The 23,182-nt window shown below is 56.9% G+C and overlaps 11 protein-coding genes across 11 annotated transcripts; 5 read left to right on the top strand and 6 right to left on the bottom strand.

The window, feature by feature from the left end:
* Window positions 1-1,670: 1,670 nt before the first annotated feature.
* On the bottom strand, window positions 1,671-2,404 carry W97_06920 (uncharacterized protein; the record flags this gene model as incomplete). Its single annotated transcript, XM_007784679.1, has 2 exons — window positions 1,671-1,747; window positions 1,819-2,404. 2 exons carry the CDS (start codon window positions 2,402-2,404, stop codon window positions 1,671-1,673), a joined length of 663 nt encoding a protein of 220 aa, XP_007782869.1.
* A 434-nt stretch (window positions 2,405-2,838) lies between these two features.
* Window positions 2,839-3,609, top strand: W97_06919 (uncharacterized protein; the record flags this gene model as incomplete). The annotated part of the gene is made up of 3 exons (XM_007784678.1): window positions 2,839-2,923; window positions 3,028-3,144; window positions 3,200-3,609. 3 exons carry the CDS (start codon window positions 2,839-2,841, stop codon window positions 3,607-3,609), a joined length of 612 nt encoding a protein of 203 aa, XP_007782868.1.
* A 434-nt stretch (window positions 3,610-4,043) lies between these two features.
* On the top strand, window positions 4,044-5,393 carry W97_06918 (uncharacterized protein; the record flags this gene model as incomplete). The annotated part of the gene is made up of 1 exon (XM_007784677.1): window positions 4,044-5,393. The coding sequence occupies one exon, from the start codon at window positions 4,044-4,046 to the stop codon at window positions 5,391-5,393; it is 1,350 nt and encodes a 449-aa protein (XP_007782867.1).
* A 1,886-nt stretch (window positions 5,394-7,279) lies between these two features.
* On the bottom strand, window positions 7,280-8,393 carry W97_06917 (uncharacterized protein; the record flags this gene model as incomplete). The annotated part of the gene is made up of 2 exons (XM_007784676.1): window positions 7,280-8,243; window positions 8,293-8,393. The coding sequence occupies 2 exons, from the start codon at window positions 8,391-8,393 to the stop codon at window positions 7,280-7,282; spliced, it is 1,065 nt and encodes a 354-aa protein (XP_007782866.1).
* An 833-nt stretch (window positions 8,394-9,226) lies between these two features.
* W97_06916 (uncharacterized protein) lies at window positions 9,227-9,930 on the top strand (the record flags this gene model as incomplete). The annotated part of the gene is made up of 3 exons (XM_007784675.1): window positions 9,227-9,356; window positions 9,449-9,807; window positions 9,874-9,930. 3 exons carry the CDS (start codon window positions 9,227-9,229, stop codon window positions 9,928-9,930), a joined length of 546 nt encoding a protein of 181 aa, XP_007782865.1.
* Window positions 9,931-11,375: 1,445 nt separating this feature from the next.
* W97_06915 (uncharacterized protein) lies at window positions 11,376-12,824 on the bottom strand (the record flags this gene model as incomplete). Its single annotated transcript, XM_007784674.1, has 1 exon — window positions 11,376-12,824. The coding sequence occupies one exon, from the start codon at window positions 12,822-12,824 to the stop codon at window positions 11,376-11,378; it is 1,449 nt and encodes a 482-aa protein (XP_007782864.1).
* Window positions 12,825-13,179: 355 nt separating this feature from the next.
* Window positions 13,180-15,213, top strand: W97_06914 (uncharacterized protein; the record flags this gene model as incomplete). Its single annotated transcript, XM_007784673.1, has 1 exon — window positions 13,180-15,213. The coding sequence occupies one exon, from the start codon at window positions 13,180-13,182 to the stop codon at window positions 15,211-15,213; it is 2,034 nt and encodes a 677-aa protein (XP_007782863.1).
* A 357-nt stretch (window positions 15,214-15,570) lies between these two features.
* Window positions 15,571-16,431, bottom strand: W97_06913 (uncharacterized protein; the record flags this gene model as incomplete). Its single annotated transcript, XM_007784672.1, has 3 exons — window positions 15,571-15,887; window positions 16,034-16,264; window positions 16,365-16,431. 3 exons carry the CDS (start codon window positions 16,429-16,431, stop codon window positions 15,571-15,573), a joined length of 615 nt encoding a protein of 204 aa, XP_007782862.1.
* A 727-nt stretch (window positions 16,432-17,158) lies between these two features.
* Window positions 17,159-17,689, top strand: W97_06912 (uncharacterized protein; the record flags this gene model as incomplete). The annotated part of the gene is made up of 1 exon (XM_007784671.1): window positions 17,159-17,689. One exon carries the CDS (start codon window positions 17,159-17,161, stop codon window positions 17,687-17,689), a length of 531 nt encoding a protein of 176 aa, XP_007782861.1.
* A 507-nt stretch (window positions 17,690-18,196) lies between these two features.
* On the bottom strand, window positions 18,197-20,653 carry W97_06911 (uncharacterized protein; the record flags this gene model as incomplete). Its single annotated transcript, XM_007784670.1, has 2 exons — window positions 18,197-18,823; window positions 18,893-20,653. The coding sequence occupies 2 exons, from the start codon at window positions 20,651-20,653 to the stop codon at window positions 18,197-18,199; spliced, it is 2,388 nt and encodes a 795-aa protein (XP_007782860.1).
* Window positions 20,654-21,189: 536 nt separating this feature from the next.
* Window positions 21,190-22,786, bottom strand: W97_06910 (glutamine synthetase; the record flags this gene model as incomplete). Its single annotated transcript, XM_007784669.1, has 5 exons — window positions 21,190-21,707; window positions 21,767-22,271; window positions 22,550-22,642; window positions 22,699-22,731; window positions 22,784-22,786. 5 exons carry the CDS (start codon window positions 22,784-22,786, stop codon window positions 21,190-21,192), a joined length of 1,152 nt encoding a protein of 383 aa, XP_007782859.1.
* Window positions 22,787-23,182: the final 396 nt, after the last annotated feature.

Below are 23,182 nucleotides of genomic sequence, written 5' to 3'. Positions count from 1 at the left end.
TATTCCGGTAATGCGTTCATGTCTGGGCCTCATCGATTCCTTGTTCGGCTCTCAACAAACTCTCAGTCCCCGCCATTCGTGGGGTTTCTAAGAAACAGGTTCCTCTTGGTGACTTTCTTCTCTCACCCCACTATCCCGGTGCGCCTCGCCGTTGAGGCTGGAACGTTGGCGCTGTACCATGCTTCCATTTTATGGAGAGATACTGGCTCTCTGGCGGTAGCATGGCTGAGTAGTGTGCTGAGTGCTTATGGTCGCGAAGCAGCTCTAGGTTGCTGTTCTTATTGAGGTCTGAGCCGTAAACCACGAGTCCTTTCGAGTAGTTACGGGCGACTCCCTGGTCTTGTTGTGTTAATGTACGGAATGTCTCCTTCGTGTATCAGTCAAGGTTGTCTTAGTTCTGAGGTCTTACGGCTTGAATCTTTGCTGCTCTGGCGCTCGGTTGGAGAACGATCGTGATCTGATTTGCTTTGGTCGTTGCCTTGTAGTTCGTTGAAGTCGTCTATAGGTAGGTGTTACTCCCTTGCGGCTTCAGCAGTGCAGGGTTGTTTCTGATCTCAACCCGGTGCTCTTCGTCTCCTCCAAGCTCACTGCCCCATTCGCAACAGCGATGTAACAGCGGATTGAGAGCCCTAGGGTCCTATAGACGGGACCGCACCCCGTTCAATCTCGCACGGGGAGTCCACTTGTTACGAGATTGAGAGGCCGCTGGCGTCTTGGATCTATGAGCTTGAAGAAGCTTTTTTTCACCATGCCAAGCACATGTCCTATATAGCGGTCTGAAAGCCACACGTACGGTGGCGGAACCACTTCACCCTCTAAAAGGATATCATATCTTGAATATGATTTGAAATGAGTGGGGTTGTCGGCTGCACGAATCTTGAATCGATGTAGGTTATTTGCTACTACCTCCTCGCTAATAGTGACCTCAGGCTTCCTACTAGTGGGCTGATCCTAGGTCTAGTAAGCCGCGTCTTTCTCGTTCTAGCTCGACTGCAGGTCTCGGAACATCCTGCAGATGCTTCTGGTCGATTGTACGTAAATGTCTGCCTTGGTGTCTTCCCAATCGTCGCAACATCCAGTGGCCTGCCATTGGTTGAGTAGAAGCATGTAGTTCTCGAGTATTAAGTCGGTCGCCGTATCCGCCTTCTTTCATGGATCCATGTCGGCTTGCAATTATGGCGGTGGGATAGGAGCTGTGATAAGTGATTGGCGGTGTCTAATAGTTCGTGCAACTTGTAGGTGGTAAACCGCTTGTGGCAATGAAGGCGTGGGTGAGACAACGTAGATAACGTAAGTTAGTGGGGCTAGAGTGTGGTAAGCTCTTGGTCTCGGTGCCGGTAAGGTCGTTAGTGTGTTAACTACTTACAGCATTTGTGGGATTCGTGTTGGTAATGGTGGACTGGTTAGATACGAGGGAAAGGCAGGCGTTCCTGTTGCTTGTAGAACTGAGTATCATCCAGCTCGCTGCAGCTAACTATGTCTGAATCCATTCTCGGCTGCCTTATATGGTGCAGTGTAGCTGGATCAACAATTATAAACTCGCGAAATGGCGGTCTGTGATGGACAATGCGCTAGACCCTTAACAATTACCCACAACCCAAGCAGTCACGTGGACATGGTGACCTGATGAGCAAGTGGCCCGGCGGCGCTGTAGATGCGTAATGTGCTGCTCAAGCTACTCCCTCATACCTCATCATTTTCTCCAGAATCTCATTACCCTCCTCGAAATCGTCATCGTCGGGAATCACTAGTCAATGCCAATCAGCACAATCTTGATGGAAGAGGACAGGTTGGTCAGCGGATGTGGAAGTTACATACTCTTGAGCCCATACGAGTACTGGAAGTTCGCCCTCGAACCCCACCCGTCCTTAACGAACTGATACTTGCTCATCTTCGGCTTCTTGACAGGTTGGGATTCGGCAAACGTAGAGACCATCAACACCGGCCTATCCTGCTCGCGGAGTGGAGACGGAAAGAGTCGGTCATCACCATCAGCAAGCTTGAGGCTCCACAGGGTATCGAGCGGAAACCACGCAACCTCGCGCCCGTTCTCCGCCGTAGCTTTCCCCGAAGACATCGCAAACCCGCTCACGCCATCAGCATACAGAGCGGACATCGGGATCAGGTTGACCAGTGCCCCTGGGACATAGAGGACGTTGGTAAGTTTAAGAACGCCTTTACTGCCGTTGCTCTTTTGGATATCGAAATCTACGCTTCCGATGCCCTTGGCTAGGATTTCGCCGCCGCCGACGAGCCCCACGAGTGGAAGTGGCTCGATGGCGTCGTAGGTTTTGAAGAGGTCGCGATCGTGGCAGAGGTGGAAATTTCCGTTGTTTGTCCAGACCCAGGCGCGAGAATTGGCTCTTGGGCCGACATGGTTAGGCCTACTTCTGTGGTCAGTCATTCAATTACCAAGACATGATTTAGATTTGACAGAAAGAACAATGGTTGAACAGGCGGGCCTGTCACAAGAGTATAGCTCACTTACGTCCTAGTATTAACTGGTCACTGTGATCAAGCTGAGTAAGAACTGTTCCCTGAGACGTCACGTCAAGGTAATCGGCTTTGTAAGTAAGAAGGCAAGTAAGCTACTGTTTGCAAGCGAACAAACTCCCAGGACCGGACGAAAGGGTGATAGGGGGTTGCCCAATATCGGAACATCTGTGTAAACATAGACCCTGAAGTGACCGTGCTGATTGCTTCCGCTGGATCAAGGGGTGGAGCGGAAACGGAGATCCGCTGCAGCACCTCATCGTCATCCCGCCGCAGCCCGTCTGGAGCTCTCGCCGCCGAAAATGCAGCGCATCATCAGTACTGAATATGTAACGCACATCAACGATGCCATCCGGTCCCGGAACGATTAAGCAATGGTGGTACAGGTGGAAGAGTCTGCGGTTGCCGTGGAGGAAGACATGGCTTTGCGGTCAGTCGATGCTGGTTTCTGCTCGAATTGTATAAACCGGCTTCACAAAGAGCTACTTGGATGGCCGCAGCGCTCGAGGAACATTGAAAACTGACTGTACGCAGGTTCCGACTTGGCAGGAAATACATTCTGGGAGTTCAAGGATGCGATGAACGCGAACCGGGTCCGCCGCATAGTCAGATACAACCCTCGAGCCCACTATGCAGACGTTAAGATGGCGCGTACGGCTTTCATAAGTTCCCGTCGGAGAGGTGCGTTGATACTGACGCTGCGCAGCTCAATGGATACAGTGGCTCCGTCACACGCGCTACGATCCCCCATCCATCTCCGAACAGCAGCTTGATGAGATCCGCCAACATCAGATGAAGGAGCTCGCGGCAGCCGCAGACCAGCGCTGGGCATCGAAACCTTCTGCGCTTGACCCTCCATCCAAGCAACAGCCACTACTACCTCTCCGACCCAGAGATCCCGCTGGCGATGCGCCGCAGACCGAGCCTGAACACAGGGAGGGCGTGAGGAATATGGCGGCGAGCCATGATGAAGTGGTGAAAAGTGTAGAGGGGGAGGACGTAGACAAGGGTAGATTCAAAGGAGAGACGCGTGAGCCTCCGTGGAAGGGGGAGAAGGCGGCGCCGCAGGAAGAGTATAAGTCTTGGACGCCCAGTGCGGCAAAGAGACGGTCGTAGTCACAACTGGGGCTCGAAATGAGAGCATCACGAACATTATGGGCTTTAAAAGGCGTTGGTTCTTAGCATTTTCATCCGGCGTCACTAAGTCTCTCCGCTACTTAGCTGTCCCCTAGATAAAGGGCCACGGATGTTGCCGCAGTTTCCAGATGTACACGAACAAGATATTAGCGTTGGATTCAGCATGGATCTACGGCGCTGATATGACACTCAAACGGCGTCCTTGTACGTCCTTCATCGTTGTCCCTCTAGCCAAACAAGAGACTTTGGGGATCGGCCAACAGCAGACATTCACCCAGCTTTCACTCGATGAATCCCTGGGTTTCACTCAGTCTAGCCTTCTACCGTACCCTCGCCTAGCATTCGCTCTTCATTTTACTCATCAGCAGCTTCGTTCCTTACTTCGATCATCGACACTCATCATGGACTCAACAATGGCTCAAGGAATTGATTACGAGCCTAACATCCCTACACGATTCACAGAGGCTTTCTTCAACATCATCTTTCCAGAACAACCGCCCAGAGGCGTACCGGCGGCTTTGTCGTTGCCGCGAAGTCAACATATCATAAGTCACGAGACACCCTTGGCACCGACTTCCACTGCAGCGTATCGCGATGTCTACCGTACGTTGCTTGCCCGGCAAGATCCTCAATACGATATAGTCACGGCCCGCATACTGCGCGCAGCCGAATCTGTCCTCGCTGGCAGTCTTGAACACTTCCTCGCCAACACCCAAGTACGACCAGGACTTTCTGGGATAGAGACTAGAACCGCGGATGTCTACGTCTACCTGCGTCTAGTACCCGCAAAGCCAGGGATGTCAACCACCGATAGACTCCTTGTTGACACTAGCGGGTCGTGGACACCATTTGAGAAATGGCTAGACGTCTCGCCGATCTTCGATATTGGGAAGAAGCGTTTCGCGAAGGAGCTTGTCGGCACTCATGGGTATGAGAACCAGTTCATGTGGTGGTTTAGCAATGGGAAGACGTTTCGGTTTCTGGAGCTTCCATTAGAGATCCGGTCGATGATCTATGTGCAAGCTCTAGGGCCCGTGGTGGAGCCGGCCTTCGAATCTCCCAGGATTTCACTCGGACACGGCTTCCGCGAACAGAACCAGAAGCTGTCGCCAGAGGATGGTCTGGAAACGCATGATGCGCCGAACTACGCAATTCTACATCTCAACAAGCAAGTCTACCACGAAGCGATTCAGGAGGGTTGGGAAAAGACATGGAAACGTGTCACGCGCTACTGCGCTTTGATTCTGCTGCTCTACCACTGCAACCCTCGAACGGCAACCTCCTTCGGCCTCGCCAACCCCATAAGCGTTTGTGCCATTCGCTATGTTCAGCTTGCATTCCCCATACAGGAACATCTCAAGCTCTTCGGCATCGCGATGGCGGGCAGAGCACTGAGAGCATGGGTGTCTAAAAAATTCTCCTCAAAGCAATTCCGCAGCCTGAACACGCTAAAGCACCTGGAACTTAACTTTACAACACCCAAACAGTACGGCGGTGTGGAGGTGCCGGCTGATTCGATCGACAGAGCCTCTTTGGTTCCGTTATCGGACATAGAGCATGATGACTTGCTTGCGACTGGCGAAATCCTTCAAGAGCTGATTATGGCATTGACGGTGAAGCACTTGAGTACTATACCAAAGATCACATTTTCTGGTTCCGTAGAGCAGGATCTTCAGCATAAGTGGATGGGATTGTGGTCGAGACAGAAAGGCGGCGCTCGTATCGACGACGACATCGACGCCGCCATGGCGGAGTCTCAGTAAGAATTGCTCAAGAACATAGTCGTTATATTCGCTAACCGTGTCATAGTCCACCGGATTGCGGCTGTGCAAACCCGTGTGTACTCACCGTCTTTCATGATGTCTGCCAACAAATGGTAGGCATGTATGGGTTCGAAGAGGTATCCCACCCGCTTGAACCACATGTATTAGAAGGAACCGCTGACACTAAGCGCACCAAACAGGACGGCACGGAACGGTTGTTGTCTTAACTCTCGCCCATCACACATTGATACGGACCGCTATGTCTTTCTCTTCGACGGCAACCATGTCTACCGCAACACATCGGACGGATATTACAACCACAAGCCCGGTCACACTAGAAGTCCATCGGAGAAGCCTACCCAAGCGACGCTATCCTTTGGCCTAGTTAGAGCTCAAGCTGGGGTTGGTGTTGCTAAGGTGGCCAGGCAAGAAAGCGTCAGGTATACTATTGCTGGTTTTAGGTAGAGCTCCCAGGGGGATACGCAGGGTGCGACAAGGTGTTAGGGTCCAGCATTCCACCGGCGTCAAAACAGGAGTCTCCATTCTAGCCACTCATCTTGTAGCCTAATATACTTGAGAAATGTTGCAGGCTCTAGGCTGCACCGAAGTTTTTATATCAGGTTTCGCTAGGCTGACGCCGTAATCAAACAGAATCTTGGCTCACAACTTTACTAGAGCTTCACTTCGCGTCTAAACTTCATCAACCTCAGTTCTGTTTCTAGATCCACAATGTTGCAAGAATGGCCCCAGGCTCCAAGCATCGGGGCGAAGCACGCACGATAACCATAGAGAGCTTCTACACCGTCAGTCGCCTGTACTTACCTCCGCGAAAAACCTTTACTTCTGCCACAGGACCACGGACGCTGGTTTCTGAGGAACAATGTCCGCCAGGAACACCTTTCAGGATGGACCTTCAGTCGAGCCAACGAAGCCATCTACGTTGCCGCGTCCAGATACCTACAACGCCACATTGAAGTTGAGTCCCCACAGCACAGCCTCTCGCCCTTCCGCACTGTCACCACCCAAGACCGATTCTTTGAGCGGCGCCACATGCTCCTCAAAACCTTTCCATTGCTCGTCGCTCTGGACAGAGTTCATCTACAATTCCTCATTCGGCGTTCCTCCTCCACTACAACGCCAGAGCATTCTCATTGGCTGTACATGGGAAAGACAGTATCTCCTTTCCTCCAGCTCCTTCACTCCTTCCTCAATCGCTCAGCCTTTCTCGACACACCTTCCTCGGGGTGCTTCTGCGTGGTGCATACTACGGCAAGTGTCCTTGGGGGTAGCCATGGGTATTAGGTCTCAGTTGCTTGTCTCTGACGGCCGCACAGCTTCAGCAGAGACGTAGGACACGCAGGTAGGTCGTGATGGAGCCGGCCATAGTACTACAGCTAAAGAATCCAAGCAATCTGAAATAGCCCTGACCCTGCCATGCATATTACATCATAATCCTGCAGTCAGGATTCTCTTCCCCTAGACACCTGCAAAACACACACCCACACCCAGCCCCAAACCCACATCCCAGCAAATGCCCGCGTAGCCGTAGGTTCGACTGCATTTTCCGTGCAACCTGATTGCAGATTCTTCCTCACCAAAACATGAAGCGACTGTTACGATCAGGAACAAGTTCATCACTATAGCGAACTTTCGTGGTAGTAACCGTCGCTTCGTGTCTGTTCAGGAGGAACCTGAACCCAAGACACACGGAAAATGCGGCAAAGATCACTAGCAACACGAAGCAAACCCCTGGAAAGCGAACGGTTTCATGAACAAGGATAAGAAGGAACTTGCATGGCTCTCCCCACGGCAGCAAAAATGCAGCCCCACAGCCCGTCTTGCTTTTCCTACACCGGCACATTGCCAACACATACCCCCGACACCACTCATCCCGGACTCCCCACCCCACCCGCACCACCCGCCCCCGCCCCCGACGCCCTAGCAACCTTCTTCCTCCCCCCCACCTTCTCCCCATCCTCCCTCTTCCTCTTCGCAGGCCGACTGCTGCCCCCCTTAGGTCTATAACTCGCGTCATCCTCGCCCTTCTTCCTCTTCGCGCTGCCCGCCCCCGGCCCAGCCTCGGCCACGAACCCAATCTCCTCATCCAGGGCCTCCTGCTCGCTCTTCTGCTGCGGGGTAGACGTGACATCCCTCGGCGCGCCGCGCTTGGTCGCGCGGTGGGCCGGTGGGGCTTTATGCGCGTGCTGGTGCGCGGGCCCGCTCTTCTCGCTCCCGGCGTCCATGTTGGAGACCAGGTCCTTGGCGTCGCGGTCTTGCAGGAAGACGGAGGGCTGGTTCCGCCGCAGCCAGTTGTAGACGCTGTCCGGGTTGCGGAGCTGCAGGTCTTTGTCGCTGGGGATGCTGGCGGCTGCGGGGCGCGAGAGGAGACGCGTCACGAGGGCCGGGTCGGCGTCGAGGTCGAGTGCTGAGGGGTGCGCGTCGAGGACTGTGTCGAGCGTGCTAAGGTACTCGTCTTCGTGCGTGGGGGAGAAGTAGCCCGGTGGTGTTTGCGTCTCGGGTGCGAGATCCTCGGGGAGAGGGCGCGAGGGCGGATAGGGTGTGTGCGGGATGGCTTCGAGGTGGGTTAGGGTTCGGGGACGCTGATGAGGGGGGAGGCGCGCGGTCAGGGTGGACTCGAGGTGTGTGAAGTCGGAGGGGGTGAGTGTGCCGGCGGTGAGCTGTGCGCGCGCGGTTTGAAGGGCGTGCTGGATTGCGGTGGTGTCGGCTTCCTCGTCGGGTTCGAGGGAGGGGACGGCGGAGGCGCTGGGGGAGGGCGAGCGCAGGTCGATGCGTTGGTGTGGGGGGAGCCGGGCGGAGGAGTTGATGTCGAGGATGAGGTCTAGGAGCTGGCTGTGGACGTTTTAGTCATGGGCAATATGCTGAGGCTGGGGAGTGGTACTCGTTTTGCTCTTGGAGTCGCCGGGCGAGCGCGAGGGCTTTGTGTTCGTCTTTGAACAGCGCGTTGCTTTCGTTCATCTGAGCTTCGAAGCGCATGCGCATCTTGCGGTACTTCTTCCTGTGCGCCGGCTCGTCAGCCACGTCCTCTATCACAGATGCATCGAGAGCTCCCTTGGAGTGGAAGAAGTTTCCGAGCTGCGCGCCACTTCATAGAGGCGTGTTGAAGTGCTCCAGCTACGAGGCACGGGCTACTGACCTCCATGACCTGACTGGCAATTTCGACGGACCTGGCGGAGGAACAAGCGGGTTCTCTGGCTGAGAGGCATGGACGATATCGTGGAGAGACATGGCAGCGATGTCGATGGTGTTGACGAACAGAGAACTTGCCGACGCGCAGTGACAGTGGTTATTCCGTGACAGTCCGTGACAAGGCCAAGCGCGATGCTTGAGCTCCTTCTTGCATCACAGGGCGTTCCTGCCCGTTGTGGACCCTTGCGCAACCGACATAAGCAGGTCAACGTATGCCCACTCCGCCAAACACACGCTCGAACTCATACACGCCAACATCCCCCACCTTGGATTCAGCTATCTGTACCACAAGCAGTCGTAATCCACCACAGTCTTGCAACTCGCATCACCACATATTCTTCGCCCCCACCGTCCGCCACAGGACCTCGCGACCCGCACCCGCGGCCTAACCTGTAAGCCACTGCTTCGACATCCTCCCCAATCGTTCAGTCATCCAGCTAATCCTCCACCAGCAAAACATCTCTCGATCCCCGACTAGCCCACCCACACTCTCTTCCCACCGCGGTCCGCCGCACCACTCCAGAACCGCCAAGCTGTCTCCCATCATCCTGAACCGTACGCTCTCCTTCGGCGTAGACCCGCACCCGCGCCACCTCGCATCCCCAGCCGCTGATCAGAAGACCACGATGAGCTCTAGCAAGGGCCGGCGGAGGCGCTCCAGCAGCCTCATGTACACGGAGCCGCCTGAGAGCCTGGAGCATATCAGCGACCAGTCTGCGCTGCCGAACCTCAATTCTGAGTGGGTGAATGCTAAGGGTAGGTAACCCTCCTTACGTTTCTTACGGACACTGAGATGCTGCTGGATGTACATTTGCCGAATCCATGCTAACACCTCCCCGTCTCAACAGGCGCCTGGGCAATCCACATAATCCTGATCCTCGCCCTAAAGATCTTCTACGACATCATCCCCGGCGTGTCCCAGGAGACCTCCTGGACGCTGACCAACATATCCTACATGTTCGGCTCGTACCTGATGTTCCACTGGGTGCGCGGCGTGCCCTTCGAGTTCAACGCGGGCGCCTACGACAACCTGAACATGTGGGAGCAGATCGACAACGGGGACCAGTACACGCCGGCCAAGAAGTTCCTGCTGACTGTGCCGGTCGTGCTGTTCCTGGTCAGCACGCACTACACGCATTACGGGGTGGCGTATTTTGTGATTAACTTCTTGGCGACCATGGCGGTTGTGATTCCGAAGTTACCGGCGGTGAGTCATCTCAATGTGACCCGGATTTTGCACTAGGGAGCTGCATTGCTGACTCTCTTCACGCAGAGCCATCGTTTACGCATAGGGCTGTTCTCCGGGCCTCCTCCTGATGACGTGCAGTAGCGCGGCGCATAGAGCTGGCCTTTTTCGTTCCGGGTGTTTCCTTTGATCAAAATAACTGCGGCATTGGTGGCGTTCACACTCCTTAAAAGCGTGCCTTTCTGGGTTTTGGAGGCAGGACTCAGTTAGTTGGGCGTCGTGGGTTCGACTTGAGATACCATTCCTTTGGATCGTGTGCTTATTGTTGAAGCGTTCACCGTCTTATACGTACAACTTTTCTCTGCAAAAGGAACATTTGCGGGTCGATCGTGCCATTGCTGAAGTGCTCTTGGTACTATTGCGTGCCCCCTCGTCCCTCTGAAAACTTGCCCGGATCCCTCGCGTATACTCAATGCCCCGGACAGCGCCGTGATGACCGCTGTTTACGAGGAGACCACGCCTTTCCTAAAATGGTAATTCATCACTCTTGCGACGTTCTACAGTGTTCCGGAAACAGCAATTCCTCAACTATCGTAGAACGCCGCAAACCGCCGAACTTCCAAATCCACGCCCCCCTTCAAGCCCGCACGAACCCTCGCATTCTGCACCAACTCCGCACTCGCTGCTAACCAAACGGCACGCATTTAGTCGGCCAGATGCCTGTCGAGCGAACGATGCACCATTGCCATGAGGGGCGTTGTGTGGTGTCGCCGCGTTGTGCCGAACCCGCGCGAAGCCCAGAGAGGGCTTCGTTGCATTCGCGCGGAAGGGGCACTCTGCTGAGGGCGAGCCACGGGATCTGAACGCGCTTGGAATGGATTTAGAGACCTGCGACGTTCTACGATAGAGGCAGTATTACCCTTTTGGGGATGGATGAGGAAGTCGGTCGGACGCGAACAGGCTTAGATGCACGGCATTCGACGAGCAAGAGGGATAGAGAGTGGGAAGTATGAGCGTCACTGGCACTATCCGTGGGCCTCTGATTGCGCCTTTGCTGAGGATTGCTTCAATCGCTGAAATGGCTTTTCGTCCTGATTATTCTACATTGCGGAGCGCATGTCTTTGTCTTGGCTAATCTACAACCGTTCTACATACTCTTCAAGAGCCCAATGGGATGTACCGTTTTTGTTTAAACGAGCAAAATTCTCTATCCACACAGCAGGGGAAAGAATAAGGAAAGCTAAGCATTGAAAATTTCTTGGTCCTCCTCCTTCCCAGGTGACGACCCTGTTGGAAATTCTTTCGGTAAGGTGGTAGAGTCCACGTCAGAACTCGATCGTGTAGCGCGTCCGAGCTACGCAGGACTAGTCTCGTGATAGGAGCTGGCTGAGGTGCCTGTTGATGGCAATGTAGAGTTTATCCTCGGATACTGTTGAACCCGCGCGATATGGCCTTGTTATGACGACCGAGCAACGCACCCGAGATCATTATGCGTACCATTACGCACCGCGCACACCCGTGCGCCAATGAGATGAAGGACAGTAACAGCGAGAGTGGCGAAACTGCCTCCGACAGTCGATCGAAACACCTCACTCAGACTCGTTCCGATCGTCAACGTCATCCTCGCTCTCCTCCGCACTATCCCCATCCCCCTCCTCATGCGACATCCCATGAAACGCGTCCGTCTCGCCCCCAATCAGCGGCGCCCTTTCACCCTTCGGCCTCAGAAAGTGGCTACTAAGACTGATAAGCAGCGTCGAAAGCCCATGCACGATCGTCGAGCCCAGCACAATGAAGCAGATCATGGGCCAGATCATCTCGACGGCGCGCTGGCGCTCCGGCGGCAGATCATGCGGGTGGTCGTTATCCGGCTCCGAGGTCCCTGACTCGAGCTGCGCGCGGGCCTCGATGGCCAGGAACAGCGCGCCGACGCCCATGGGGCCGAAGTGCCCGCAGAAGAGCGCCTCGCGGACCGTGTGGATGTCGGGGATGAAGCGGTGCAGGGCCAGCACGATTGGTAGCCGGCGCAGCAGGAGGATGAGCACGAGTAACAGGACCAGCAGGCCTGGGTTCAGCTTGGGCGCCTTGCCGAAGTCTTGCCAGGGGATGCTGGCGCCGAAGTAGACGAAGAAGCTGGAGTTGACGAGCAGGTCGATGATGTTGGGGAGGCGGGTCTCGGCGATCTTCTCGCTGAACCAGCCGTCGCGGCCGAAGCCGTAGCCGGCGCCGAAGGCGACGAGGAAGTCGTCGACGCCGAGGGTGCTGGCGACGCCGATGGAGAAGGTCGCGAGGAGGAGGTAGAAGACGAGGTACGAGGCTCGCCCGACGTAGTGTCGGTCGCTAGAGAAGCGGAGGATGTGGTTCGCGCACCAGCCGATGAGCAGGCCTAGGAAGACGCCTAGGATGCATTGCCAGAGGATGACGATGAGGAACCATTTCTTGAAAGAGCCGAATACGGTCGCCTTGGTCAGGATACAGAGACCAACGTAGACGAAGGGGAACGAGATGCCATCGTTGCACCCAGACTCGGCCGAGAGGAGATGCCTGACTCGTGCGGGCACACGTGTCGAGAACTGGGAGTTCGACAGCACACTTGCCGCGAGGACAGGGTCTGTGGGCGTGAGACAGGCACTGATAATCAGAGCCGTGGGCACATCTGTGCCGAACAGCCAATAGATGAAAGTTGCGCAGACTATCCAGCCAAACGTCATGACAGGGCCGAGCATAATAGCCACGCTCTTCCAATGCCTGTTGAAGTAGAACTTCGGCAGCTCAATGCCAACAGCGAAACACTGAATGCCGACAACGATCCTGGTGAACTCTTGCACGAAGCTGTCCCCCAGGCCCCATTTCGAAGGTTGCAGGACGCCTGCGCCGAATGGGCCGAAGACGATGCCGAACAGTGTTGCCAACGGCGGTTCTGAGAGATGCAGCCGGTTCCTAATGAAGAAACTGAAGAGCGCATACGAGATGAGGAAGAACGAGAGAACCATGTAGGTCAAGTGAGGCCCGGTGGCCTCGATTTGTTTCCATGCCATGATGACCGTAACGATAGGAACTTGAGTCAACAGTGACTCTGAAAGCTTTGATCTATTGGCAACTACACCGCTAGAGTAAACAATGCTCCCTTATGGGACGTCGAAATAGGCATTACCTGATGTCGGTCTGATGACGAGGTTGTGTTCCGCCACCACTGCCCCTGTAGCGGGGGAACGTCCGAGTTGATGTGCGGCGGGCATGCCCGAATTCCACCCCACCCTTCCAAGTTCCTCCTCGAACAGGAATGCAACAACGACCAACGAGCAGCGCCCTACAACCTACACCTATGCCGCCCTGAACAGTCTCAATACACGATCTCGAGTTTGAACAGCGCACCCTAACATATACCCCGACATGGCCTCCGTCAGCTCCCTCGATCAGGACATGCGCAAGCTGCGCCTGGCGAGATACACCCCCCAAGCCGCCTCCGAAGTCCGCACCTGGATCGAGTCTACATTACACGAATCTCTCCCTCCCGGCGACCTGTTGAACGCCCTGAAAGATGGCGTTGCATTGTGCAAACTCGCGAACCTATTACTACCACCGCCTGGCATCAAATTCAAGAAGTCCCCCATGCCGTTCATACAGATGGAGAACATATCCCACTTCCTCCAGGCCTGCGAGCGCCCTCCCCTCAACTTACCCGCACACGACCGCTTCCTCACTGTCGACCTGTACGAGTCCAAGGACCCCGCCCAAGTCCTACAGTGCCTGGGCGCCTTCAGCCGGATAGCCAATGCCGTAAGTCCTTCAAGATTCCCCACCACCATTGGACCCAAGCGCGCAGGCGCAGCAAATCCAGCTATATTAGGCACGAACAGCACGAATGGCAACCTCTCAACAAGCGACTACGGTCGTCCGCGGGGCCCAAGCAGCACCTCGGCCACCAGCAGCATCAGCACAACCTCAACGCCCTTCCCCTCCCTCTCCCGCCCCTCGCCCGCCGCTCGTGCCCTCAGCCCCACCCTGACCGGCGATTCCGTCTCCACGACCGCCACCTCGACCGACGCGCGCTCTCCCCCAGGCCCCGTAAGTTCCTGGTCCAAGAAGACCGATGAGGCCTCAACCGCGCCTGCCTGGAACATCCACCAGTACGGCTACATGGGTGGCGCGAGTCAGGGGAATCTGGGCGTCTCGTTCGGCGCGCGGCGGCAGATCACGTCTGCGGGGCCCGCTGTGCCGTCGCTGGCTGAGAAGGAAAGGAGGAGGAGGGAACAGGAGGCGGAAGCTGAGCGGCTTCGTACCCAGGCTGAGGAGGCGGAGCGGCAACGCCGGGTGGAGCGGGAGGCGGAGGAGGAAAGAGAGAGGATCGAGGAAGAGAAGCGCTGGGAGCAGGAGACGCGGCGGCTGCGCGAGGAGGAGAAAGCGCGCGTCGAGCAGCAGAAGCGCGAGTGGGAAGAGCAGGAACGGCGATGGAGGGACGAAGAGGAAGCCCGAGTGCGGGCGGACAAAGAGGCCCAGCAGCGCGTAGAGGCCGAGACGAAGCGACAGCGAGCAGCCGATGATGCGAGATTAAGAGGGCACTATCCTCCCGATACGAATACCCGACCCCCGAACCAGCGCAGTACCAGCAGCTACAGAGACGAGTCCCCCACGCGCGCCGCCGAGCGCGAGCGCATGCGCGACCTCGAACGCCAGCTCGAGGAAGCAAAAGAGCGCGAGCGGCAGTACCAACTCGAGCGCGAAGAGCGCCTCCGCCAATCCTCCCCCCAAAAGCATACCCGCTCTCGCTCATCCAGTCCCTCACCACCCACCCTACCCCCCCGCGCCCCTTCCCCACAAGAAAGTGCTGCCTCCTGGGTCATCGGCGGCGACGAGCGTGAACTCCTGCGGCAGCAATGGCAAACCCACAACGATTTCTCGGCGCCGATCCCACCGCGGCCCCTGCCGGACCCAGACGTCATCCCGCCGCCTCCGCCCAAGGATCCAACACCCGCGCCCCTATCTCCACGGCCACTGCCCGCGCCGCCCTCCGCACCCTCCAATAGCACTTCAGCTATGCGACCGCCGCCGCTGAGCCCTCAGCCAACACCACTACCTCGCGCACCACCGCCGCAACAGAGCCAACCCCCTCCCCAGCCGCTGCCGCGCACAACAACAGCACCCCTGAACTTCAACCCCCCACCTCCCTCCTCCCCACCCGTCCAAGCCCCCCGCGCCAGCCCCTTCGGCGCCGCGCGTCCCCAGCCTGTAACCGCGAGCGCGACACCGCCGCAGAAGCCGGAAAGGTTCAAGAGTTTGTTGGAGAGGGAGATGGAGCGGGAGAGGGAACGGCAGAGGGAGTGGGAGGAGGCGCAGATGAGGAGTATAAGTGGGCAGGGCCAGGGTGCCAATGGTGGAGGCGGAGCGGGGAGGACGGGGCTTTTGGGGCCGAGGCCGAGACCGTAGGGGGTACGGGGGTGGTTGAGCTAAGAGGGAGTAGCGGGATGTTTGTGTGGGAAGACGTAGATATCGTTTAGCGCTCAGAAGCCGTTGACCTATACGCTTCATAGCTGTGAAACCAAGCTTTCCCATGTGTGAGGAGTTGCTACATGCTCCTGCAAGTGCTATGCGAAGAAAAGCTCCTTCCCCAAACTGTTTGCTGACACCTTGCGCTTGACGCCATGCTAATGCATCCCTACCCAAAGAAAAAGCGCACCAAGCTCTTTTCGATCCCCAAAGCGAAGCAGTGATAAATACCGCCTCGAACAAAGCTCGCAGCCATACCTCGCTAAATACCATTCTTATCACCTGTTACTCCTCACACTACTGCCCACCCGGCGGCCCCCCCATCCCCCCCATCCCCGGCGGCGGAAACGCAAAGTTCGGCGGCATGCCTCCAGGCGGTGGGAACCCTCCCGGTGGAGGAAACGGCATGCCTTGTGACGGTGAGCCAACATTGGGCGGCATACCTCCTGGTAACGGCATGCCTCCCGGCGGCGGGAAGGGCATCCCTTGAGGCGGTGGGAAGGGGAGGGGTGGCATTCCTTGTGGCATCCCCTGCGGCATACCTTGTGGTAAACCTTGTGGAGGAGGAAAGGGGAGAGGGGCGCCTTGGGGGATGGGGGGGAGGGGCATACCGCCTGTTGTATGTGTTAGCTTCTCTTCTTTTCTTGGTCTGTCCGAACAAAGTCGAGTGAGAGGAAGCAAGGGGAGCTGCGATGACAAGAAAAGACGGCGTGGTAAGGCAGGAAAAGAAAAGCAGAAGCAACAGAACAGGAACACTCACGACCACCCGGCCCCATCCCCGGTCCACTCATCCCAAACGGCGGCGGCGGCATCCCGCGCCCCCCAGGAAACCCAAAAGGCGGCGGCGGTCCGCCAAACCCTCCATGTCCGCCGAGATGACCCCCGCCCATCCCCATCGGCTGCAGCATCGGATTGTTGCCTGCCTCGCCCGCTGCGGCGTACGAGTTCGTTATGCTATCAATTACGGACTGCGCCTTTTCGTGGCCGATTTCTGTTGGGTGTCAGCAAGCTACTTGTCGCCTTTACGCTTTCCTTTGGGCGGCTAGAAGGGGGGGTGCTGGAGCATCAGGGGTGGCTGGTAGGAGACGCACGTTGGTAGTAATCGACTACATTGCGCAGGTGATTCCGACCGCTATTGTGCGCTTTACGGACGCTCATGGAGTCGTGCGTGAGGTAGACATCGCAGTAGTCGCCTTGGGGAGAGGTGTTAGCTGGGGCTGTTCGCGGTCGGGGCGCAAAGGTGGTAATGGGACCTACAGAAGAGTGATGGGGTGTCAGTCAGGGTACGTGGAGCGGGATGGGGTGAACTTATATTTCGGCATGCTGGCGCTCTGGTTTCGTCTATGCGTGGAGGTGTAGCGCGTGTAGCTGTGTCAGTATGTGAGCTTCCAGTTCTCATCGGTGAAGTTCAATATCGTGGCTGATTCAGCAGCCTTGCCGTATCGATAACGTCGCGTACCTTGCAGCTCGCGCCACTTTTGGAAAGTCACATCAAGCCGCAGTAAATACCCAGCTACGTCCCGAGCCGAGAACTTAGGTACAGCAATGCCGCAGTGAAAATAACCTGTCGACTTTCTGACAGCGCTAAAGATCGAACAGTCGTTACGGTCAAGCCAAATTCGTTGAGAAAAACCTGCAATGGCGCCCGCTACAGAGAACAACGTTTGGAAGCTCATGGGCTACACCCCGCCCCGCGGGCAATGTAATCACAAAACTTCGCTCATGTCTCCCAAATGTTCGTGTCTGCGATTTATGCTTCATCCCATGAAGGTAGCTCGCCTACCTTCGATTCCCCGCCCCAAAGCTAGCAGACGAGCTGACTATGCCGTAGGTTTCAAGCTCCTTCGAATGTGACGGCTGTGGCCACCACGCATCCTTCCACAGCATGGAAAACAAGTCAGACGACGAGATCATCAAACGTTGGACCATCGAGCAAAAGGAGGAAGAGCAGAACCAAAACAGCAACTCCCGGAAGCGGCCGCGGCGGATGATCGAGGCATCCACCACCCACTCCATCAGAACCTCGACGAGTATCTCCGAAAACGCCTTCCCCGTTGACGCGCCAGCCCACCACTCATCCCCACCTCCCCAACAAGCCCGGCAGCCGCTCTTGCTCGAGGTTGTTAACGGACCTAAACCGGACACCCAGACACCCGATCTGATAGACCTCTCAGACTCCTACAAAGCCACCGCACTGCGTCGACGAGATGGCGTAATACTACCAGCCTTCGAGCAGCAACAGCAAAATCCCCGCATCATTGTCCGGCTCCCGCCTACCTGTAGCTACCAGGCCCTCGTACCTGAGACCGCCACGCCTCCAAGTCGCAAGACGCCGAGCGGCAAGACGCCGAGCCGGCAGACCTTGGTCACAGGGGCGCTGGACCTTGAGGGGCTGCTTGCGAGGTATCGGCAGTAGGTTGCTTAGGGATGGCGGATGGCACGAAAGCTTTGGTTCTGTGAATACAATGCATGTCACTGGATAGGGTCCGGGGGCTTTGCTGGTGGCGTTCGGGAAATCTGGGATGAGTGGCTTGCTGCGTTATATCGATACCCCATCTGCGAGCGTTATGTTCGGAAGAGTTGCTGAGTTTTGTGCTTTCTGCGGTATTGGGGAATGATTCATGGCTGGACGAGTACAGCTTCTCGCAATACCTTGAAAGGCTGTCACTTCTAATTTGGGAGACATTTCCAGACCGTGGACAAGGGCGAAAAAACAACTCAATCCCTCTACCCATCCGCACGCCCTTAGTGGTGCAGCACCCAGCAATGCCAGATCATTGTGATCACTTCATCTAGCTCCAGATCAATGGCTGGATATCGCACTTACCGCGTGACGCCAGTCCCACCGCCCCAACCGCTTTTCCATCTCACGCCGAACAAGAGACCCAAGAAACGCAGACCGGACTCCGATCAAAGCCATCCCTCACCCCGCCACCCCACCCATCCCCCCAATCCACTCAACCCACACCCCAACCTCCCCACACACATCCAACGCCCTCGCGAGCCTCTGCTCAAGCCTCGCCTTCCGCTCTTCGTATTCCTCGCGACTTTCTACTCTTACCTCTTCCGCCTTACCTCCTTCTGGCTGCACGACTGCCTTAGTCCCGGACACGGGTGCCAGAGCCAAAGGCGGATGCGCCGGCAGCGCCGGAACAAGATTCTGCTCGAGGACAAGGACATCGGCGTTGGGAAGGATCTGCAGGGTGATGGCGACGGGCGTGTTCTCGTCATCGTCGTCGGTGCTATCCTCGTTGTCGTCATTGTCGCTGTCGCCATTCGTGAGGCCGTTCTCGTGGGGCGCAGGGAGCTCGTCAGTAGACAACGAGGTAACGCCGTTTGTAGCCATGATAGTTGGTGGTGATGGCTGAGAAGACGGTGGCGGGAAGACGAGCGTGAGAGTTGGGGTTGGGTATGCGGAGAGGGTGATGTCGAGGGCGAGCGATGGTAGGGCGCTCACGGTAGTACCGTTGGAGGATATTGCGGAGGCTGAGTCAGCAGGGAGGAACGTCGAGCGGAGGAGGGAGTTGAGGAAAGCGTGTTGGCGGAGGACCTGAAATGGTTTTAGTCTTGCTCAATCCGGCACCGGGGAAGGCGGTTCAGATGAACACGTTCTACTCACGGGCAAGATCTCTACAATCTCTCTCGGGTGCCTGAAAGGGACTTCCTCAAGTATGCAGCCATAGTAACCCGACTTTGGCACAAACAGCCCGTTTACATGCCGCCGCTTAGTCCCGGTACCGTCCCTACCAGCCACGAACACTTCGGTCTCGCTCCTGATCTCTTTGGCATCTCCAACCCCAGTCGCTTTAGCCGCGTCTGTGTCGTCTCGTTTTAGCAGTAGATCCTCGAACATGGTCGGCAGGATCGAACCCGGAGGTATCTCTGTCCCAACTGAGCTGTGTATTTGGACCGCTATGTTAAGCGGTACCACAAGCGGTGGGTTCAGGCGAGCAACGAAGCGGACGTTTGGGAGCTTGCCCGTGTTGTTAGCGTCTAACGACATTGCACTGGCTTGCGTCGCATCTAATGATGGAGGTGTCTCGTACGTAGACGGTGGCTCGAGCCAGTCGATGTTGGAAGTGCTGAAAATGTCGTGTGATGACTTCTCAATGGCTTCAGAGATCCACGCATCAGATTTCCGTATGGGGGGATATAGTTCTGCCGGCGATGATTCGCATTCGATCGTGAGGGAGTAGATCTCCTCCGGTTCTTCAACATCTGGCTTCTGATCGATATCCATCCGCGTGGCGGCCTTCGCAGGTGTCGAGGTCAGGCGAGCTCTACGCCTGCGTATATGTCGTCGGTCCATCCAGTACTGCAGCGACAGGCCAAGCGTCTTGCCAACGTTCATCCTGGGTCTGCCACTCCTCTTGCACATAACCTCTCTTTCCGCTTTCTCGTCTGCGTCCGCCGCGACCGGATCCAAGAGTGCCATAGCCGCCTTTTTCTCATGCTCAAACAGCCTCTTGAGACTCACATAGACCCCCGCCACAACCTCGAAGCAATCCACCTCCTCCGTACTCAACCTATTCAGATTCGCCAGCCTCCCCAAGTTCCCCGCGAACCTATCCAGCGTATTCCCCAGTGCCGACTTCTCATCCACCGGCCTCAAATCCCTCTGCAATATCCTCTTCCCCCTCTCCGCATGCTCCTCCTTCCCCTCCCAATTCGCCCCATACCTGAGTTCCCTACAGCTCGGCGTTCTCCCAGAGAAATCCAACTCGAGCATAAACTTCGTCCCCGCAGTCGACGGGAACGGGTCTTTGGTTCCCTGTGCCGCCTTCCCCTCATCCGCATACCAATCGAGCCCCAACCTCCTACACACCCTCTCGACGCCTTCCTCACTCACGAGCCCCGGGCGACTACCCACTCTTTCGATGATACCCAGCAACCGTTTCCGCACATCTTCCTCGTCGTTGCGGCCGCCAGAGGATGAGAGCCCCATGCCCATACCCATCCCCGACATCCCCAGCCCCAAGCCCAGCCCATTCATCCCGCTGATGCTAAGCCCCATGCCCACCCCTCCCATCCCGCCAACGCCCATATTGACATCCAGCAAGTTCATCGTGGACGGGGAGTCGAAGTTCAGCGCCATGCCCGCCGGGGAGGAGCCCAGCAGCTTGTTCCCCGCGGGCGCGCTCGCCGGTCCCGTCCCCGGCCCCGTGCCAGGTCCAGAGCCCGTGGAGCCAACAGTCGGCGCATTGTGCGCGGTCTGCGCCGAGGCGCCTGTCGCGGGGACGCTGCGGTGGGCGGCGGGGGAGGGGACGGAGCGCGGCGCGGGCGAGGAGAAGGGCGCGGCGAGGTGGGAGGAGCTGAGGTTAGGGGTTGCGGCGTTGGGGGGCAGGGGGTGTTTTTGGGAGGGGTTGATTGGTGTTGCCATTGTTGGTGGGGTGGGTTAGACGCGCTGGTGTGGAACGGTGGGGCGCTAGGCGGTCGTGTGTGGTTGCATGTTGTCGGTAGTGACAGAGTCGCGAATGGAGGGCTTTTCGGTCGAGATATTGTGAGACGTGGGGTTGCGCTCAAGGGAGGCCGTAAGGTTGGGTGGAAGACGCGTTGGTCAAGGGAAAGACGCGAAGCAAGGTTACGATGTCACATGAGCAACGAACTCGACGGGCCAGCATCAATCCCGTTTCAGATTAGATAAGTCTTCCCATTGTTCTGTCTATGACTCAAACAGCCAAGAGAGCCAAAAGAGCACACAGGTGTTCGCAACGAATACACCCAAGTTCCGTTCCACCCAATCCGACCACACACTCCACCCCTCAACAGGAAAAAGCAAAACATCCAGCGTCAGCGAAGTCTATCGTAGCGGCCATCCTTCCTACCTATCAACTCTCCATTCATACCATCGCGTTACCCAAAAGTTCAACACCCTGAAAAGGAAAGTAAGCAACAAACAAGAAGCAAAAACCCCGTCTACGGCTTCGAGATCGGCACGACCATCTCCTGCTCAATCTCTTCCGCCTCGTCGACCTTCTTGTGCATATTCGCGCCATCAACCATACCACACAGTGTCTCGACCATGATGCCGGTGATCTGGTACGGGTCCGCGTTGGACGCAGGTCTCCTGTCCTCGAAGTAGCCCTTGCCCTCCTCCGCACACGCGCGGTTGACACGCACAGAGGCGCCCCGGTTGGCAACGCCCCAGGTGAACTTGTCGTACGATGCCGTCTCGTGCGCGCCCGTCATGCGCTGGCGGTTGTCCGCGCCGTAGACGTCCATGTGCTCGGCCTGGCGCTTCGCGAGCTTCTCCATCGCGGCCTCGATGTGCTTCATGCCGCCATCCTCGCGCATCTCCCTGGTGCTGACGTTGGTGTGTAGGCCGGCGCCGTTCCAGTCGCCGGGGATGGGCTTGGGCGCGAAGGTTACCTTGGCGCCGAAGTCTTCGGCGACGCGGTGGAGGAGGAAGCGAGACATCCAGAGCTGATCGCCAACTGTGTTGATAGTGTTAGCACGGGTTGCTCCAGACGACCAAGAGGCGTGGAGAACTTACGGGAGATGCCTTCGCAGGGTCCGACCTGGAATTCCCACTGAGCGGGCATGACCTCAGCGTTGGTGCCGGAGATGGCGATGCCAGCATACAAGCAAGCCTTGTAGTGAGATTCGACGATGTCTCTGCAGAAGACCCTGCCGGTGCCGTTGCCGCAGTAGTAGGGACCCTGTGGCGCCGGGAAGCCGTTCCTTGGCCAGCCATATGGCCAGCCGTCGAAGCCGAGAAGAGTGTACTCCTGCTCGAGGCCGAACCAGAACTCGTGCTTAGCGTGCGCCTGCATCACAACGGCGGCATCGTGGCGGAAGTTGTAGGCGTTCGGCTTGCCGTCGGACATCCACGTCTCGCACATGACGAGGATGTTGTCGCCGAGACGGAAGGGGTCGGGGTACATGGCGACGGGGCGAAGGTAGACATCAGAGTTGTCGCCGGGCGCTTGGCCGGTGGAGGAGCCGTCGAAGTTCCATTCGGGGAGCTCGTCGACGCTTTCTGGCTTCTTCGGCAGGGTCTGGAAGTAAGAGTGTCATGTTAGCCTAAGATCTGAGGCATGAACTGTAGTCAAGGTCGAGCAGTCTGCTTATCGCCTCGGGTCTGCGGCGCTGTTGGCAGCTTGATTCGGTGCCGGAAGCGCTTGATCGGCGGATGGCGCTGGAGGCTCGGCTTATCGCGGGGTTATGATGATAAGCGTGCAAAAGCAAGACCAGCAGCGTCATCGCGTCGGATATCGCGTAGACCGGGTTTGCAGATTTCGTGCCAGGCTGGATGGGGAAGAATGAGATGACGAACCTTGCACTTTGAGCGCACGCCGTTGGAGCCATCAATCCAGACATATTCTGCAATGACTGCACCCCTCTGGTCCAGATCTCGGTACTTGAGGAGCTGTAGGAACTGTCAGAAAGCTGCAAACAAGTCTGGAGTCTGCTCGCATGACTCACAGTTGCGGTGTTGGAGACAATTGTTGATTCGGCCTGGGAGGCGTCAGTTTGCTGCTCACAAAGGGCGCTGCCTGATGGAGCTCACCATGATTGTGGATGTGTCGTGTGAGGTACGGGTGGGATTAATGCGGTGAGGTGTAAGATGTGCAGAGACGGGGTGTGGGGGGAGGTTGGAACGCTTTTAAGATGCGAAAGCTAAGATGAGTGGGTTTGTTTGTTGAGAAGTGAAGAGTTCCTGACCGTGGCGGGCGAGCCTACTAATATCTGCGCCGGGAACAATCGTGGGCCAAGAGGGTTTCGCCGATAGTCGACCCTGGGGCCGTGGGATTTTCTGGCTGGGGGGAAAGAAGCAACGATGCAGGCAATCAGCTCGCGGCGCGCAACGCAGGGCAGCTGTGAGACGAGTCCTGCCGCTGAGTCCTGCCGCTGCCACAATCATTCCGCGCTTTGACGCCGCCGGCAGTCGATGCGCCGCCGAGCCAAT

This window comes from Coniosporium apollinis (assembly GCF_000281105.1).
Source record: "Coniosporium apollinis CBS 100218 chromosome Unknown supercont1.35, whole genome shotgun sequence".
Taxonomy (NCBI): Eukaryota; Fungi; Ascomycota; class Dothideomycetes; genus Coniosporium; species Coniosporium apollinis.
This window is presented reverse-complemented; position numbering and strand designations above follow the sequence as displayed.